This window comes from Vigna umbellata, chromosome 4, assembly GCF_029865625.1.
Source record: "Vigna umbellata cultivar VRB3 chromosome 4, Vumbellata_1.0, whole genome shotgun sequence".
Lineage (NCBI taxonomy): Eukaryota > Viridiplantae > Streptophyta > Magnoliopsida > Fabales > Fabaceae > Vigna > Vigna umbellata.
The window spans coordinates 17,370,702-17,390,765 of NC_142168.1; the positions used below are offsets into that span (position 1 = coordinate 17,370,702).

Below are 20,064 nucleotides of genomic sequence, written 5' to 3' on the forward strand. Positions count from 1 at the left end.
CAGATTTTTGAATGTTTGCAATTTGGAAGCCAATAATGGGGAAATCAAATGGGGACAGGGATGGAATAACAGAAAGCACTCAAAAGGAACCTAATAATGGTACTAGAACAGATTAATAAAGCAACAAAAACAGAAATAGCAGATCACAAACTCATCCAGACCAATCTGTTTGATATTTTACCAAAGTGTTTGTTAAAATGCCCCAATGAAAACCAGATTTTGTGTTTTGGGGTTTTTAACTGCAAAAAACTTGATTGCACGATTCAACAGGCTTTTTAACACTTGTTCTGACTTATTTTGATCATTTATTTTCAATTTAAAATGATGAACCAGCTCTTACTACAATCCAGAAATGAATTTGAACAAGAATGACCAAAACAGTTGCTGGAAAATGATTTTTGCACCAGAAAAAGTGGATTGAAATGGTGGTTTTAAACCCAAAATTGATTGGAAGTGATTCAGCAGTTCAATTGATGCTTCAAACAACTTTGTATCATCATTTTAAAGATGTTTTAACATTGAAACAACTATAAAACAGATTGCAATGTGAATTCACTAGTGCACTTCCATTTCAAAGTCAATTTTAAGGTTTAAAAAGGCAAATTTGCATATAGGCTAGAAAATGACCAAATGAACAGTGCAAACAACTTTGGAATGACAATTTAAACTTGCTCAAACGTTGTAAATGCACAGAAATAGCAAAATTCAACAATTCACCCTTGCTATAGCCTATTTATGCAGAAAATTCCCACCAAAACTGCACCAGATTTAAGAAACTTGTGGAAATAAGGCTGGACAGCACACACAATGACTCCAGAGAATGTTATTACATTGAACTAACCTAGAATTAAAGTGCTTAGTATGAATAAACTCAGACTGGACTAAGCAAAGAATGGTAGCACGGTGAAAAGCTAGAACAGAAAAAAAAACAAACTGGACAGCAAAGGCTACTGGTTTTTAAGGCAACCAAGCTATGCTATATGCATTTCCTTGCTTTTAATGGTCTGCCACACCTTTAGCCACTTCCAATAACAGCAAACAAATTTTTGCCAAGCAGCAGAATCAAATAAAATCAGCTGAAACAGATTTCAAATTTTAAAACCAGATTTGAATTTCTTGAGCAGATTTGAAACCAGAATTAGTTTCTAGTGCTTTTGCTTCTATCACCAAGGCTAGAACATGTTCTCATTGCCTTATTTGGTTGATTTAAAGCTTTTCTAGCACTTGAACTCAAGCAAAACGAATTAAATCAGCAGAAAAGAATACCAAAGCAGTGACAGAAATTAAAAACTGCAATATTCACTTGCACATGACCAAGACAACTCTGAAATTGAAAATTAAAGTTGGAAATGACTCAAACAAAGAAAATTCACCGTTTAAAATAAAGGATAAACATGATAACAGAATGGAAGCACACTTAACAATGATTAAACACAACAAATTAAGAAGAATAGGACCAAAACAGAATGGAAACAGTGCTGGAACAAAAACTGGACAGAATGCAAAAAATAGGACAGAATGGAAAAACAGAAAACAGAATTGGAATAAAAATGGATGAAATAGCTTAGCTCTTGGTGCGTGGACAACCTGGCTCTGATACCACTTGATGGAAACCAATTCCCAGCTGGAAACGTGTAGGAAGAGGATCCAGACCAGAGGAAACCAGTAATGAATAATGGTGCAGCGGATGGATGAAATGATGCAGTGTTTGAGGTGTTTTAATGGAGGAAAGGTGTATGGGTGAAGCCTCACAGCTGAGAGGGCCTTCCTACAGAGGAAGGAATCTTGAGGAAAGGAGAAGAAGTAGTAATTCAAAGGTGACTTAAGAGCACAAAAGCTAGAAAACCAATTCTGCAGCATATCATTATGCTCAAAAGTAAGTCAATACAAAGAAAAGGCCCTCTTATTTATAGGTGAAGAGGAGCCTAATTTCTGATTTTAATTCCCTCCTAAATTCAAAATATTCAGATTTATTTTGATCAAGCAAAGTCCATGCCTCATTCCAGCTCAGCCAGCAAGGTGTATGCTTCCTTCCAAATCAGCCAATTCACGTGGAAAATGCTGGTGCATGCCGTAAGCACCTCCTTTTTGGCTCCTTTGCTTGGTTCTATTGATTTAACTTCTTGGATGGCTCAATCATAGTCTCCAAGATTTATTAATTCCTACAAAACAAAGTATAAGTGCTTTAGTTAAGAGAAGAAGGATTTTTATAAGTAACCTTCCATAGAAGTAAAATGTTAGGTGATCCTTCTTCTTCTTGAATCTTCCTTGCCATTGCTCTAGTAAGAGGTCCAATGTGATTTCTTGATGGTTTTCCATTAGAAAGTTTCTCCCAATTGGCAGCTTTGGCAAACGAAGCAATTGAAGACATCCCCAAGATGGTGTTGGACGCCGAAGCAAGTACTCATTTTTATAGCCCGCCGGAAGAGATAAAACATTTTATTAATCATTGTAAATGGTTGGTAGGCGAGATGAAATCCTTTATCGCTCCAGCTCGAGAATGATGTATTTTGAGATCCTTGTATCTTGTTTCTTTAGGCGATGTATTGAACTTAGTATTTTTAATGAAAGATATGGAATGTTTGTTTGGTACCAACTTGTATTGATTTCCATCAGTAATGTCGTCGCGATCCTGTGATTTCCACCTGTTACCAACATGCATCATGTTTTCTTTATTTCGTTCTCATCTAATTTAAAATTAATCAAAATAATAAAACAGTACAAGTGAGGAAAACAACGGCCAATTTTCCGCGAAATCCCTACAGGACTCGAGCCAATTCAAGAATCATGGAAAGCTGGGAGAAGTCGCAAGAATCCATCAAAGCCGAAGTTAGCCAGTTGAAAGACCAGGTCGGCCAGATCTTGGCTGCCTTTGAATCCTTGAAGACTACTGGTCATCTTGATTGAACTTTTGGTCATAAGTTTGAGTGAAGTTGTTACTTATCTTGAAAAAGAGGATTTTTGAATGAGTGAATCATCATATGAATTGGTTGAAGATAGAGTTACATCTTGTTTGCTTGAGGACAAGCAAAGTTCTAAGTTTGGGGTTGTGATAACAGTTGAAAAACTGTTATTTTCATGATTAAAATTGACACTAAAAGCAACCTTTACACTTAGAAACTAGCTTGAAATCATGCTTTTCTTCATGTTTTTAGAAATAAGAGAGCTGGACAGGTTTATGCTTGATTTCAGTGTTTTTGTGCAGGTTTTAAGGTGAATTTGGTGAAAGAAGTGAAGAAGGAGAGAGATGAAATCAGAAAAGACAACAAAAAGTGCAAAAAGGAGAAGCCGAAGTCACCGCTCAGCGGCAGTTTACCGCTGAGCGGCACTCAGGAGCTTGCGGGAGGTCCGCTGAGGGGCAAAATGGCCGCTGAGGGGAGAAAACAAGTCACGCACTCACCGCTGAGCGGTAGTTTACCGCTGAGCGGCACTTTGGAAGTCACGTGAGGTCCGCTGAGGGGCAAAATGGCCGCTGAGGGGAGAAAACAAGTCACGCACTCACCGCTGAGCGGTAGTTTACCGCTGAGCGGCACTTTGGAAGTCACGTGAGGTCCGCTGAGGTGCAAAATGGCCGCTGAGGGGAGAAAACAAATCACGCACTCACCGCTGAGCGGCACTTTAATGGGCTTGGACTTGACTTTTTGTAATTTACGAATGATACATAAGCTTTAGGGTTTCCTAGGGTTAGGTATCTCTGGCTGGAACGAAGCAAACACTTTCTCTTCCACCCCTTTGAAGGAGGATCTTGGATGCGGAGGCTTCCTCTTCACCTTTTTAGGGTTTATTCTTTCATTCTTTCATTGTAATTCATATAGGTTCACCATGAATATGGTGAACTAAACTCTGTATGTTTGTTGGGGAATCAATGTAGTCTTGTGAAACTCTCATATATGGAATCTGTTTTTACATCTTTTAATTAAGACTTATGCTTTCTTTCATCATTAGTTAGGGTTTTTCCTCTTTGCTTAATGCTTGCATTGTTTAACTCATTCGGTGCATGATTATTGGTTTTGTCGATACGGGCACGTACGGGGAAGTCTAGATCCGGGGAATTTCTCCCAATTTTATATTGGTTGTCGTTAAGCTCCTGTACTTATGAACTGATCATTAGGAATGCTAGGAATTGTATGAACTCGTGATTAGGGAGAAGCCTTCTGGAAAGGTACATTAGAGAGTGGCATTGACAATGATGATTTGATTGTTGAATTCCTTAAAATATATGAGAGTGGATAAGATGAAATTGAACCCCAACAACATATTCATATCTATATTTCATTGAAAGTGTTTATCCTTTGATTTTTGCCATTGATCAAAATTCATGCATACATGTTTATTTTCTGTATTGCATTTTAAACCCCGAATATTTCGTTTGTAAGTCTTAGTTAATCAAGAAACCACATAACTAAACTAGGCCGTGAGTCCTTTGGGAAGAACGATACTTGGTCTTACCAAGTTTTATTACTTGAACGATTCGGTCATACTTGCCGATTGAAAACAAGTTTGTGACATCATAATTTGGTGTTCATAAATTTGTCCATCAAGTTTTTGGCGCCGTTGCCGGGGACTCGTGGTTTAACTGGTTAATTTGTGTGATTATTGATTATCTTTGACTTATTTTTTTTATTTTGTTTTTAAATTTCGAATTTTTATTTTATTTTTCTGTTGTTTAATTTTTTTTTTATTATTTTCTGAATCTTATATTTTCTTTTATATCTTTTTGTGCTAACCAAATTTTCTAGGGTTTTGTGTTCTTGTGTATGCAGGAGGCAATTCGAACTAGGAGCAAGAAAATAACAGAACCTCTGCTTGAAGGATTAGAAGACAGTAGACGGAGGAGAAGAATCAGAACATCTAGAGAACTTTTCCCTCCTCCGGAAACTCTGTTGCAACCATCACCACAAGGTTCTGACAATAGCACAGAAAATATGGAGAATAATAATATCAGAAGAACTCTTGCTGATTACACCAATGTAGCTGGACCTCAACATTTTAACAGCAGAGAAGGTTAAATCCGGTTATGAAGGAGGTTGTCAGAAAAGAAGTGTTGAAACTGTTAGAAGCTGGTATCATCTATCCAATCTCTGACAGTGAATGGGTGAGTCCAGTACAGGTGGTTCCAAAGAAAGGTGGGATAACAGTAATTTATAATGATAAGAATGAACTTATTCCTACTAGGACAGTTACTGGTTGGCGTATGTGCATTGATTACAGGAAGCTGAATAAAGCTACTAGGAAAGATCATTTTCCTCTTCCTTTCATGGATCAGATGCTAGAAAGGTTATCAGGGCAGGCTTTCTATTGTTTTCTAGATGGATATTCTGGATATAATCAAATTGTGGTGGATCCAAAAGACCAGGAGAAGACGGCTTTTACTTGTCCTTTTGGTATCTTTGCGTATAGAAAGATGCCTTTTGGATTATGTAATGCTCCAGCTACGTTTCAGAGGTGTATGCAGGCAATTTTTGCGGATCTTTTAGAAAAATGCATTGAAGTATTCATGGATGATTTCTCAGTTTTTGGAAATTCTTTCCAAAGATGTTTGGCTAATTTGAACACTGTCCTCAAAAGATGTGTTCAGACAAATCTTGTTTTGAATTGGGAAAAATGTCATTTCATGGTAACTGAAGGAATTGTATTGGGGCATAAAATCTCTGCTAAAGGAATTGAGGTAGACAAAGCTAAAGTAGAAGTCATTGAGAAACTACCTCCACCAACAAATGTAAAGGGGATTAGAAGTTTTCTTGGTCATGCTGGGTTTTATAGAAGATTTATCAAGGATTTCTCAAAAATTGCTAAACCATTGAGTAATCTTTTGATGAAGGATGCACCTTTTGTGATGAATGAAGATTGTTTGAAAGCTTTTGACATATTGAAGAAGAAGTTAGTGTCAGCTCCAGTAATTGTAGCACCAGATTGGAATCAAAACTTTGAATTAATGTGTGATGCAAGTGATTATGCAGTAGGAGTTGTCCTTGGCCAGCGGAAAGAACAAAAGTTTCATCCAATTTATTACGCTAGCAAGGTTCTGAATGATGCTCAACTGAATTATGCTACAACCGAGAAAGAATTTCTTGCTATTGTGTATGCTCTAGAGAAATTTAGACCTTATCTCATTGGGTCCAAGGTAACTGTCTATACAGATCATGCAGCTATCAAATATTTGTTGACAAAACCAGATTCTAAGCCACGTCTGATTAGATGGGTTTTACTATTGCAAGAATTTGATGTAGACATCCGTGATAAGAAAGGAAGTGAAAACTTAATTGCTGATCATTTGTCACGGTTAGTCAATAATGAAGTCACTAGCAAGGAATCTGAAATCTGGGAATCTTTTTCAGATGAATCACTTATGAATATTCAGCAGAGACCTTGGTTTGCTGATATGGCTAACTTCAAAGCTGCAAGGGTCATGCCGGAAGACTTAACTTGGCAACAAAGAAAGAAATTTTTGCATGATGCCAAGCAGTTTGTTTGGGATGATCCTTATTTGTTCAAAATTGGAGCAGATAATCTTCTGAGGAGATGTGTTACAAATGAAGAAGCAGAAGGAATTCTCTGGCATTGTCATGATTCACCTTATGGAGGACATTTTAATGGAGAAAGAACAGCAGCAAAAGTCCTTCAATCAGGATTTTATTGGCCAACTTTGTTTAAAGATGCTCATAATCATGCTAAAAATTGTGACAAATGTCAAAGAGCAGGGACAATCACTAAACGTCATGAGATGCCTTTACAAGGTATTTTAGAGGTTGAGGTTTTTGACTGTTGGGGTATTGACTTTGTTGGACCCTTCCCTCCATCTTTCAACAATGAATATATTCTGGTAGCAGTGGATTATGTGAGTAAATGGGTGGAAGCATTAGCTTGTCCTAAAAATGATGCTAGCACGGTAATTAAATTCCTGAAGAGGCAGATATTCTCACGTTTTGGCACTCCAAGAGTGTTGATCAGTGATGGAGGATCTCATTTTTGCAATTATCAGCTAGAGAAAGTACTCAAACACTATGGAGTAAAACATAAGGTAGCTGCACCTTATCATCCACAAACCAATGGACAAGCTAAGGTATCTAACAGGGAGATAAAACGGATCCTGGAAAAAACAGTGACTTCATCAAGAAAGGATTGGTCTCTCAAATTGGATGATGCTCTTTGGGCTTATAGGACAGCAATGAAGACGTCTATGGGATTATCACCATTTCAATTAGTCTATGGGAAAGCATGCCATTTGCCTGTAGAATTGGAGCATAAAGCATTATGGGCTTTGAAATTCTTGAATTTCGATCCTTATGAAACTAAATGCACACGCAGACGGCAGATTTTGGAGCTTGAAGAAATGTGATTACATGCATATGATTCATCCAAGGCTTACAAAGACAAAATTAAATTTTATCATGACAGAAAGTTGGTGAATAGAGTTTTCAATCCAGGACAACAGGTATTATTGTTCAATTCAAGATTGAAGATATTTCCTGGGAAGCTGAAGTCAAAATGGTCAGGACCATATGTGATAAAAGAAGTGCATCCGCATGGAGCAATTGAAATATTTAATCCAGTTGCTGCTGATGCACAAAGAAGTTGGGTGGTGAATGGTCAACGTCTCAAACCTTATCTAGGGGGAGAGGTGCAACAATTTTCCACAATGATGTTGTTGGTTGATCCTTGAAAGTTTAGGTCAGGCTCGTGACGTTAAACAAGCGCTCACTGGGAGGCAACCCAGTGTTTTGTAAGTATTTTCTGTTTATTAGATTAGGGTTTGATGTACTCTATTTGAAACCTGGTTTCTTGTGATGGTTTGCTATTAACTGTGATTGTGTGATAAGTAATGCTGAATGATGCTTATGATTGATTGATGTTGAGATGATGTGCACATAAAATGCTTATACAGGTGATTCACAAGTTTTGTGAACAAATGCAGGATATCATGATTGTGATTGTGAAATTAAGCAGGATGTGTATGTCAAATGTGAATGAGCTTATATGTGAGATTTTGAGCTCCAGAGTTGTTATTGTTGAATGCTATTACTTTGAAAGCATGAATGGTTTTGCCCAGGTTTTCTATGATTGAATCAATTGCTTGTTTTGCATCACATGATCAAGGCCATTTGTTGAAAACCTTTTTATTGGCCAAATTCATAAAATTAGCCCACTAAAAAAGAACACTGTGTGTTCTATCCTTTGAACCCTTAGCCTTGAATATACACTAAAAACCCTTAGTTGAAAATCTTTACCTTGAGTTAAATAGAAGATCTTGAGTGGTATTGTTAAATGTTCAAGTTTGGGGTTGTTGGGAAAACATGAAAAGCATTGAGCTAAGAGCTAAAAAGTAAGAATATGCATTGAAAAAGAAAAGAAAAGAAAAAGAAGCAAAGCTCAATGCAAAGGTAAAAGAAAGTTGGGAAAGAATAAGATGATTGTGTTGTATGGTTCTCTTAACTCAAGGATTTTGTGATCCAGAAAAACCAATTTTCTTGTTAGCCCAACCACATTATAAGCCATAGAAAAGTCCTTGTGATGATGCATGCTTGTGAATGTTTTTGATTGTGGTAAAATGAAAGGCAAAGTTAATTCATGTAACATTGTGATAGTAGAGTGAATGAGTGATCATCTCTTATACACTTGAGTGTGAGTGAAACACTTGACTTAGTGAGGACATATCACATGAACACATGAACATCCATGCTTAATTGATTGATCATTCATGAAAATAGCATTTGTTGGAATTTAAATGACTTTGTGAAAACTAAAGCATGTGCACATCTTGATTGAACTTTTGGTCATAAGTTTGAGTGAAGTTGTTACTTATCTTGAAAAAGAGGATTTTTGAATGAGTGAATCATCATATGAATTGGTTGAAGATAGAGTTACATCTTGTTTGCTTGAGGACAAGCAAAGTTCTAAGTTTGGGGTTGTGATAACAGTTGAAAAACTGTTATTTTCATGATTAAAATTGACACTAAAAGCAACCTTTACACTTAGAAACTAGCTTGAAATCATGCTTTTCTTCATGTTTTTAGAAATAAGAGAGCTGGACAGGTTTATGCTTGATTTCAGTGTTTTTGTGCAGGTTTTAAGGTGAATTTGGTGAAAGAAGTGAAGAAGGAGAGAGATGAAATCAGAAAAGACAACAAAAAGTGCAAAAAGGAGAAGCCGAAGTCACCGCTCAGCGGCAGTTTACCGCTGAGCGGCACTCAGGAGCTTGCGGGAGGTCCGCTGAGGGGCAAAATGGCCGCTGAGGGGAGAAAACAAGTCACGCACTCACCGCTGAGCGGTAGTTTACCGCTGAGCGGCACTTTGGAAGTCACGTGAGGTCCGCTGAGGGGCAAAATGGCCGCTGAGGGGAGAAAACAAATCACGCACTCACCGCTGAGCGGTATTTTACCGCTGAGCGGCACTTTAATGGGCTTGGACTTGACTTTTTGTAATTTACGAATGATACATAAGCTTTAGGGTTTCCTAGGGTTAGGTATCTCTGGCTGGAACGAAGCAAACACTTTCTCTTCCACCCCTTTGAAGGAGGATCTTGGATGCGGAGGCTTCCTCTTCACCTTTTTAGGGTTTATTCTTTCATTCTTTCATTGTAATTCATATAGGTTCACCATGAATATGGTGAACTAAACTCTGTATGTTTGTTGGGGAATCAATGTAGTCTTGTGAAACTCTCATATATGGAATCTGTTTTTACATCTTTTAATTAAGACTTATGCTTTCTTTCATCATTAGTTAGGGTTTTTCCTCTTTGCTTAATGCTTGCATTGTTTAACTCATTCGGTGCATGATTATTGGTTTTGTCGATACGGGCACGTACGGGGAAGTCTAGATCCGGGGAATTTCTCCCAATTTTATATTGGTTGTCGTTAAGCTCATGTACTTATGAACTGATCATTAGGAATGCTAGGAATTGTATGAACTCGTGATTAGGGAGAAGCCTTCTGGAAAGGTACATTAGAGAGTGGCATTGACAATGATGATTTGATTGTTGAATTCCTTAAAATATATGAGAGTGGATAAGATGAAATTGAACCCCAACAACATATTCATATCTATATTTCATTGAAAGTGTTTATCCTTTGATTTTTGCCATTGATCAAAATTCATGCATACATGTTTATTTTCTGTATTGCATTTTAAACCCCGAATATTTCGTTTGTAAGTCTTAGTTAATCAAGAAACCACATAACTAAACTAGGCCGTGAGTCCTTTGGGAAGAACGATACTTGGTCTTACCAAGTTTTATTACTTGAACGATTCGGTCATACTTGCCGATTGAAAACAAGTTTGTGACATCATAATTTGGTGTTCATAAATTTGTCCATCAGTCGGCTCCCATGGGGAGTACACGGATGAATGAAACAAACACAGTTGAAGGAACACGAGTAACTGCAATGCCGCACGTGGTTGCTAATCATGACTCTTCAGCCAGGGTCGCATCGCAAACCGCGGTGCATGGGGTAATCAGTGGCGTTGACGGAGCTAAAGGCGGGCTGGAGATTCTGGAGGAAAGATTAAGGGCTATTGAAGGGGTGGAAAGCTACGGGTTTGAAGATGTTGCAAGACTAAGCTTGGCTCCTGGTGTGAAAATACCGCATAAGTTCAAGGCGCCGGAGTTTGAGAAGTACAAGGGTAGTACATGCCCTAAAAGCCATCGGACCATGTATTGTAGAAAGATGGCTGCGTATGCCTATGATGACCAACTACTCATCCACGTTTTCCAAGACAGTTTGGCTGGGGTGGCGTTAAACTGGTATACCCATTTAGAGCCATCTCGAATCCGTTGCTGGGCAGATCTAGTTGACGCCTTTGTGAAACAGTACGTATACAACATGCATGTTGCACCGGACCGTCTGCAGTTGCAAAATATGGGGAAGAAAGACAATGGAACTTTGAAGGAATATGCCCAACGATGGAGAGAATTAGCCGCGCAAGTTGAGCCGCCTTTGTTTGACAGAGAGATGGTGGCAATGTTTGTAAATACTCTCCAGCCGCCGTTGTATGAACATATGGTGGGGAATGTGTCCATCAATTTCGCTGATGCCATCATAATTGGCGAAAGGATAGAAATTGGGCTGAAAAACAGGAAAATTGTGTGTGGCCCGCCCGCGGGTGCAAATTACAAAAAACCCGGTTTCAATCTGGGAAAGAAGAAGGAAGGAGAGGTGCATGCAGCCTCGATAATGCCTGCGTGGAGAGGTCAGGCTCCCACTCATAGTTATCGACCATACTTAGGCCAACCCCCATATGCAGCTAACGCCTCGTTCCATCATCAAACTAGGCCCCAGCAACAACAGGGGTACTATCAACCACAGCGAGTCCCAACTGAAGCGTGGAGGGCTGGGGCAAACGCGAGTCCGAATCTGAATGCGGGTCAAAACACCAACCCGAGAAGGAATCAATTTGTTAATTTCATCCCCATCCCTATGACTTACACGGAGTTGTTGCCTCAACTCGTAAAAAAGGGTTTGTTTGCCATTTTCCCGATGAAGCCTGTACAGCCTCCATACCCAAGGGGTTATGATGCAGATGCCAGGTGTAGTTACCATGGAGGAGGCATCGGTCACTCAATTGAGCGGTGTGTGGCTTTCAAGTATAAGGTACAGGCTCTAATCAACTCTAGGTGGCTAAAGTTTCAAGAAGATAAGCCTAGCATCGAGGATAACCCATTGTCCGGGCATGGGAGTACATCGACAAACGCCATCGAGGCCAAAAAACATGAGGTGATAAGAGATGTGAGTGAAATCCGGAGTTCTAGGAGGTTTATTTTCGAGGCGTTGTTAAAAGTGGGCCTAGTGAAAGGTGATTATGATATAGGTACATCATGTGCACTTCATCCAGATGCTGAGCACTCTATTGAAGAGTGTGTTGAATTAGAAGATATTCTGCAAGACCTGCTTGACAGAAGTTTGATGCAAGTATGCCGCGAGGATAAAGAGGAAGAAGTGTTTGCACAAACTGGTGGGGAATCTGATGTAACTCTACCGGAACCGTTGGTGATCCGTTTCACTAGAACCACCCCTGCACCGGTGACTGAAGAAAAACCGTCTGTTGTTATCTGTGTCCCATCCCCCTTTCCTTACAAAAATGAGAAAGTTTTCCCTTGGAGATATGGGGCATTTGCATTAGAAGAAGGAAAAGGGTGCAGACCCAGCCATTGAAAACATATCGGGCATTGGGGGAATGACAAGAAGCGGTCGAATCTTTACACCACCAGAGCTGACAAGAGAAGGAGCCAACAATAAGGAAGCAACAATGGCCGCAAAAGCTAAGGAGTTCTTGAAAGGGAAGGGTGTACAAGCAAAAGAGACCCCTGACGAAGGAGAGAAGAAAGAAATATCCGAAGAAGAGGCTTGCGAGTTTTTAAAGTTCATACAACAGAGCGAGTACAAGGTGGTGGAACAGCTAAACCGCATGCCTGCTCGGATCTCCTTGCTAGAATTGTTCATGCATTCTGCATCTCACAGAAAGTTCTTAATGAAGATACTTAGTGAGGCCCATGTAGAGCAAGGTATTTCTCTGAACAAGTTCGAGGGCATTGTTGGCAATATCGTTGCTAATAATTACCTCACCTTTACCGATGAGGAGATACCTACTGAGGGCAGAGGGCATAACGAGGCTCTTCATGTCTCTATGAAATGCTTGGATCACGTCACAGCGCGTGTCTTGGTGGACAATGGCTCCTCTTTGAACGTCATGCCAAAGGCGACATTGGAGAAGCTACCCTGTGATGGAATGCATATGAAGCCAAGCTCAATGATTGTGAGGGCGTTCGACGGCAGTAAGAGGGAAGTGATGGGAGAAGTGGAACTGCCGGTCTAAGTCGGTCCGTGTGTCTTTCAAGTGACATTCCAAGTCATGGATATCCTCCCGGCCTATAGCTGTCTGTTGGGTCGCCCATGGATCCATTCTGCAGGAGTTGTGCCTTCCACACTGTAAGACCCTTGAAATTTGTTGTAATTAAGATACTAGATATTTTTGAAATAAAAAAAATAATTTTATAAATAAATGCTATAGTAAAATACGTATAATGCTACAGTAAAATATGTACAATGCTACAGTAAAAATACCTCGTGAATCATGTGTTGCTACAATACTGCTACAGGAAAATGTAGTATCGCTACAGTGAATAGTAGTACAGCTACAGTACTGCTACAGTAATTGTAGTACAGCTATAGTACTGCTACAGTGAATAGTAAAATGAACAGTAAAAATGAATAGTAAATTTTTTTATGCTATAAATAGCCAAGGGGGGGAGGCTGAAAATTTACACCAAAAACTTAGAAAAATTTTAGAGAAGAGAGTTGGAAGAATTTCTAGTTGCAAAGGGGACATTCTGGAAGTTTTTGGGGAACGAGAAGATTAAGTCTGTAATAGAGGTAAGGGAAGCCACTCTTGAATCTTGAGTATACAATACTTTGCTTTTGTCTAATCCTAAATCTTGAATATGGAGTATTTTGTTTCTGGATGGTCTTGAATTTTGAATGAGAACATGCTTCTGTGATGAGACCCAAGTTTGATGGTTGTAAAACGTGATGTTGATCCTGTTATGCTAATTGTACGTTATTATTACTTAGAACATTTAGTTATTTCTTTTGCAATTTTGGAAGGATGAGAAGTTGTCTAACCGGCTCTGCCAGATTCCACTTCTTGTTTCCCCAGACCTTTTATTGTTTCTTATCTCTTTATATTGTATTTTTGGAAGGACGAGAAGTTGTCTAACCGGCTCTGCCAGATTCAACTTCTTATTTCCCCAGACCTTTTATTTCTTATTTATTTATATTGTATTTTTGGAAGGATGAGAAGTTGTCTAACCGACGCTGCGAGATTCAACTTCTTATTTGCCCAGAAATTTTATTGTTTTATCTATGTTTTTATTGCATCTTTCTTGAAGGATGGGAAGTTGTCTAACCGGCTCTGCCAGATTCAACTTCTCGTTTCCCCTGAATTTTTATATTAAGATTATTTTGATGGTAAGGGGACCTAGATTCTTTTCTATGGGTTGTATGAACAATACATGTGCTGATCTATGTGTGACTATGCTGTTTGGGTTGAAATTGTAGTTTTGTTACTGAGTCCTCTTGGTAAAATATAGATCCTGACCTATTTAACCGTTAGATCAACCTGAAAATGTAATATATGCTCCCTAAGATATATTACTATACTTTGACCGTTCGGATTTGTAATTGGAAGTCTGTACTTGGAGAAATAAATCCTGCATGTTTGAGTAAATTAATTACCCCTACAGTTTTGTTACTGAGTCCTCTCGGTAAAATATAGATTCTAACCTATTTAACCGTTAGATCAACCTGAAAATTTGATATATGATTCCTAAGATATATTACTATAATTTGACCGTTCGGATTCGTAATTAAAAGTCTATGTGTTGAGAAATAAATTTCGAAAATTTGAAAAGTATGATGAACACTATATTTTTTGTTCTTAAGTTATCATGGTAAAAACTTTATATATATTTCATTTACCGTTACATTGAGCCCAAACTTTAATATGTAGTTCCTAAGATATGTTGATGTATTTTGGTTGATCTATGACCTTTGTTTGGTGAAAATATGTTGAGTTATACTCGTTATGGGAAAAATGAGTTTATAATATGAAGTATGATATCTGGCCATATGTTTAATTTATTGACACCAAAACGGGTTATTGTCAATTTATGATTAAAGAATGAACATGATTGAGTTAGGTGGATAAGAGGGTATGAATTGTTGATTTTATGAAATGTTGGAGTGGATATAAGAAATCATTACTTATGAAATGATGTTTACTACTGGGAGTAGTATGTTCGGTTTATACCATGAGAGCTTGATATGAGCAAAGTAACACCCGAGGTTTATGAAAGCAGGCAGAAAGTGGTCTAACCATAAGGCTTTGACATAAACATATGATTCGTAGGTTTTATAGAAGCAGGCAGAGAGAGGTCTGACCATAAGGCTTCAGAAAGTAAGACATAGTATACAGGTAAGGCTTAAGGAAGCAGGCAGAGGGCGTTCTAACCATAAGGGTTCGTGAGTAAGCATGATATACTTGTAAGGTTTATGAAAATGAGAAAGATGATTTTGAAGAAGTTAAGAAAAGAAAATGAATTAATGACATCGGGATAATGGTATTTATAAATTGCAGAAATACATGATTGAAACATTTATATTATATGTAAGTTTAATGATTGTATGATATGGTTAGCTTACCCTTATTTGTTTGTGCTATGATAATATAACTCATGTTATATGTGAGCAGATAATGTTGCAGATGCGATTGAAAAAGACTAGAGATGATGAGAGAGATGCGGGGAAAAAAAACTTTCAGGAATTTTTGTAAAAAGAATAAATTTGCATTGGAAAAATATGTTGTGTAAGACTTATAAGTTTAATTTTGAATTTATGTTAAGTGGTGAAGACTATATTGTTTAAAGTTTGTAAGTTTGGAATTTGTACTTTGGAAGAATTGAAATAAAGTTTGATTGTTTATATCAGATATCAAATTAATTTAGTCTTTACTACCAGTAATACCCTTTAAATTATTTGGGTGTTACACACACTGCACCAGAAGCTGAAATATGTCATGGGAGATAAGTTGGTGATAGTATTAGGAGAGGAGGATCTCCTTGTGAGTGGGCCATCATCCACACGCTATATTGAGGCAGTTGAGGAAGCTCTCGAGACAGCTTTCCAATCATTGGAGATTGTAGGAAATGCCTACGTGGAGTCGTTCCCAGTAAACCCGCATCTATCGCGTGTTTCTATTATGATGGCCAAAGTCTTGCTGAAAGAAGGTTATACGTATGGTAAAGGTTTAGGCAAGCATGGGCAGGGGCGAGCTTTCCCTCTAGAGGTCGTTGAGAATAAGAACAGATATGGCCTAGGGTACAAGCCCACCAAAGAGGACAGGAAAAGGTTGATAGGAGAAAGGAGAGAGCGCAGTCTGGCTTGTGTAGAAAGACGGGAACCCAAGATGGAAAAGATTTGTATTTGTAACATCAAGGAGAGCTTTCGCAGTGCTGGATGGTTCAACGCTGGTCAAATAGCAGCCGTGGAGGATGAAGAAAGATTTGAAAGGTCAAGTTTCGTGTGGGCATGCTCCTCAGATGCAGCACTCAACAATTGGGAAACTCTGGATTTACCCGTGATGCTTAATTTGAATAAAATGTAATAGTTTTAATTAATCCTAAAGCTTTACTCGGGGCTTTAGGATTCATAACTTACAGGTTGACGTTTTAGTTTTTGTGCTCAGCGTGATAATCAAATCGTGTTTGTTTATGTTTTATCATTATTTGGCATTATTCATCATTTTTCCTGTTTATTTATTCTTATTCCACAAATTTAAATAATGAAGATGTGACAATGAATGTTTTGAAAATAACAATGTCGATATTCCTAATTTTGAGCACCCTGTCAATAATACGAAAGATGATTGTGAAGATGATCCGGAACCCTCTCCAGAACTATTGAGATTAGTGGAACAAGAGTCTAAAGAGATAAAACCCCATCAGGAAGAGGTTGAAATATTCAACTTGGGAGATGAAGATGAGACAAAAGAAGTGAAAATCGGTACTAGCATGAAAGCAGAAGTGAGAGAAGAGTTGCGTGTCCTATTGAAGAAGTTTAAGGATGTGTTTGCTTGGTCGTATAATGATATGCCTGGTCTGGACACCGATATTTTGCAACACAAGCTCCCACTTAAGCCGGAATGCCTCCTAGTCCAACAAAAGTTAAGAAGAATGAAACCAGAAATGTCCTTGAAAATCAAGGAAGAGGTGCAGAAACAATTCGATGCAGGATTTCTGGCTGTGGCAAGATATCCACAATGGGTAGAAAACATTGTACTGGTGCCTAAGAAAGATGGTAAAGTTCGAATGTTCGTTGACTATCGTGATTTGAACCGTGCAAGTCCAAAAGATAGTTTCCCTTTACCACACATCGACACTTTAGTTGATAACACAACCAAGTTTTCACTATTTTCATTCATGGATGGTTTCTCAGGATATAATCTGATCAAGATGGCGCCAGAAGATATGGAAAAGAACACCTTTATCACGTGTTGGGGAACTTTTTGCTATAAGGTGATGTCCTTTGGGGTCAAGAATGTTGGGGCAACATATCAGAGGGTAATGGTGGCACTTTTTCATGACATGATGCACAAGGAAATCGAAGTTTATGTGGATGACATGATTGCAAAGTCCGAATCGGAAGAAGAACACATTCTCAACTTGAAGAAATTATTTGAGAGATTGAGAAAGTATAAACTCAGGTTAAACCCCGCCAAATGCACGTTTGGAGTGAAATCTGGGAAATTGTTGGGTTTTGTGGTTAGCCAAAAGGGGATAAAAGTTGATTCTCACAAGGAGCGAGCGATAATAGAAATGCCTGCGCCTAGAACAGAAAAGGAGGTTCGAGGTTTTCTGGGTAGACTGAACTACATTGCTAGATTCATCTCCCAATTAACCGCTACGTGTGAACCAATGTTCAAGTTGTTACGAAAGAATCAGGCTGTAGTTTGGAATGAGGATTGTCAAGCTGCTTTTGAAAAAGTCAAACGATACCTGCAAGACCCTCCTGTATTACGTCCACTTGAACCAGGAAGACCACTCATTTTGTATTTGACTGTATTGGATAAGTCAATGGGTTGTGTGTTGGGTCAGCACGATGAAGTTGGGAAGAAAGAGCATGCTATATACTACTTGAGCAAGAAATTCACAGACTGCGAACAAAGATATTCGTCGTTAGAATGAACTTGTTGTGCATTGGCTTGGGCTTCTAATCGCTTAAGGCAATACATGCTGAGTCACTCAACCTGGTTGATATCCAAGGTGGACCCTATCAAGTTCATTTTTGAAAAGCCTGCTCTTACTAGAAGGATAGCTCGGTGACAGATGCTATTGTCAGAATATGACATCGTGTATGTTACTCAGAAATCCGTCAAGGGCAGTGCTCTAGCGGAGTACTTGGCTCACCAACCCATTAGTGATTATCAGCCAATGCAACCTGAATTTCCCGATGAAGATATCATAGCTCTATCTGAAGATAGTAGAAAACACCGAAATGAAAAGGCATGGACGGTATTATTCGATGGAGCCTCGAATGTGATGGGACACGGAATAGGGGCAATGCTTATCTCCCTAGAGCATCAGTACATACCAATGACAACAAGGTTGTGTTTTAATTGCACGAATAACATCGCAGAATATGAGGCCTGTGCCATGGGTATTCGAGCGACAATCGAATCTAAGGCAAGAATCCTAGATGTATATGGAGATTCAGCTTTGGTCATCCATCAACTGAAAGGAGAATGGGAGACTAGGGATATAAAATTAATTCCTTACCAAGCTTACATAAGGGGATTAATGGAGTATTTCGATTCCATCACGTTTAACCACATACCGCGAGAAGATAATCAATTGGCAGACGCGTTGGCTACCTTGTCGTCAATGTTTGAAGTTGACCAAGATGCAGAATTACCAATGATTGAAATGAAGAGCCATGCAGAGCCAGCATACTGCCATTTCATTGAGGAGGAGTTAGATGGAAAACCTTGGTATTTTGATATCAAGCATTATCTTAAGACCCGTGAATATCTTGAGAAGGCGTCTGAAAACGATAAAAGGTCGTTAAGGAGATTGGCTGGCAGTTTTATCTTAAATGGGGATATTTTATACAAGAGAAATCATGACATGGTTCTCCTCAGATGTGTGGATGCAAAGGAAGCCGAGCTGATACTGAAAGAAGTGCACGAAGGTACCTTTAGCACACACATGAATGGGCATTCAATTGCTAGGAAGATATTAAGAGCTGGTTATTTTATGTTGACCATGGAAAATGATTGTTTCACACACGTGAGAAAGTGCGAGAAATGTCAGAAGTATGCGGATAACATCAACGTGCCACCTACAACCCTAAGCGTGTTGTCTACACCGTGGCCATTTTCAATGTGGGGAATAGATGTCATTGGAGCCATAGAGCCAAAGGCGTCAAACATGCATCGTTTCATACTAGTCGCGATCGATTATTTCACCAAGTGGGTTGAGGCTGCTTCTTATGCCAACGTGACTAGAAAGGTGGTGACCAGATTCATAAAAAGGGAATTGATTTGTAGGTATGGGCTTCCTAACAAGATCATCACTGATAATGCAACCAACCTGAACAACCAGATGATGGCAGAGTTATGTGAGGAGTTCAAAATTCATCATCATATCTCTTCTCCTTATCGTCCAAAGATGAATGGGGCAGTAGAGGCTGCTAATAAGAATATCAAGAAAATTGTGCAAAAGATGGTGGTCACCTATAAAGATTGGCATGAAATGCTTCCTTTTGCTTTACATGGATATCGCACATTGGTACGAACATCAACTGGGGCAACACCTTTCTCGCTTGTGTATGGGATGGAAGCAGTACTTCCATTTGAGGTGGAAATTCCATCCTTACGAGTGTTGATGGAAACACAATTAGAGGAAGCTGAGTGGGTTCGAGCCCGATTCGACCAACTCAATTTCATTGAAGAAAAAAGGTTAACGGTAGTGTGCCATGGGCAATTGTACCAAAGAAGAATGAAAAAGGCGTTTGACACAAAGATGCGCCCAAGAGAGTTTCATGAAGGCGAGTTGGTGTTGAAGAAGATTTTGCCCATACAAAAGGATCATAGAGGCAAGTGGACCCCAAATTATGAAGGGCCATTTGTGGTAAAAAGGGCATTCTCTGGTGGGGCACTAATTCTCACGAGAATGGATGGAGAGGAGTTACCGCTACCGGTTAATTCTGATGTGGTCAGAAAGTTTTATGCATGATGATTCCGTGATAGAGGATGTCGTTAAGGGATATTGATGTTGTCTTTAAAACTTGTTGTATTTTGTGTTATTTCATCCAATAAAAACCGCATGTCCTCGTTTGTAATTTTGTTCGCATACTCATTGAAATACTGCATATCACGTTGAGCTTTTAGGTAAATAAGGGAAAATGAAAATAATGCATGTTAATGAAAGCATCACGGGTATATTCGGTCGACACGAGCTCGGTCCTGAAGGATGTTGTGAAAAAAAAAAGAAAAAAAAGAGAAAAAAGGCGAAAA

General features: G+C 38.8%; 1 protein-coding gene across 1 annotated transcript; it reads left to right on the top strand.

The window, feature by feature from the left end:
* Positions 1-10,325: 10,325 nt before the first annotated feature.
* LOC148199376 (uncharacterized) lies at positions 10,326-12,149 on the top strand. Its single transcript, XM_088112643.1, has one exon. It carries the CDS (start codon positions 10,326-10,328, stop codon positions 12,147-12,149), a length of 1,824 nt encoding a protein of 607 aa, XP_087968769.1.
* Positions 12,150-20,064: the final 7,915 nt, after the last annotated feature.

Excerpts from the sequence above, each read along its gene's own strand:
- LOC148199376 (XM_088112643.1), top strand. The coding sequence starts at position 10,326 with ATGGGGAGTACACGGATGAATGAAACAAACACAGTTGAAGGAACACGA.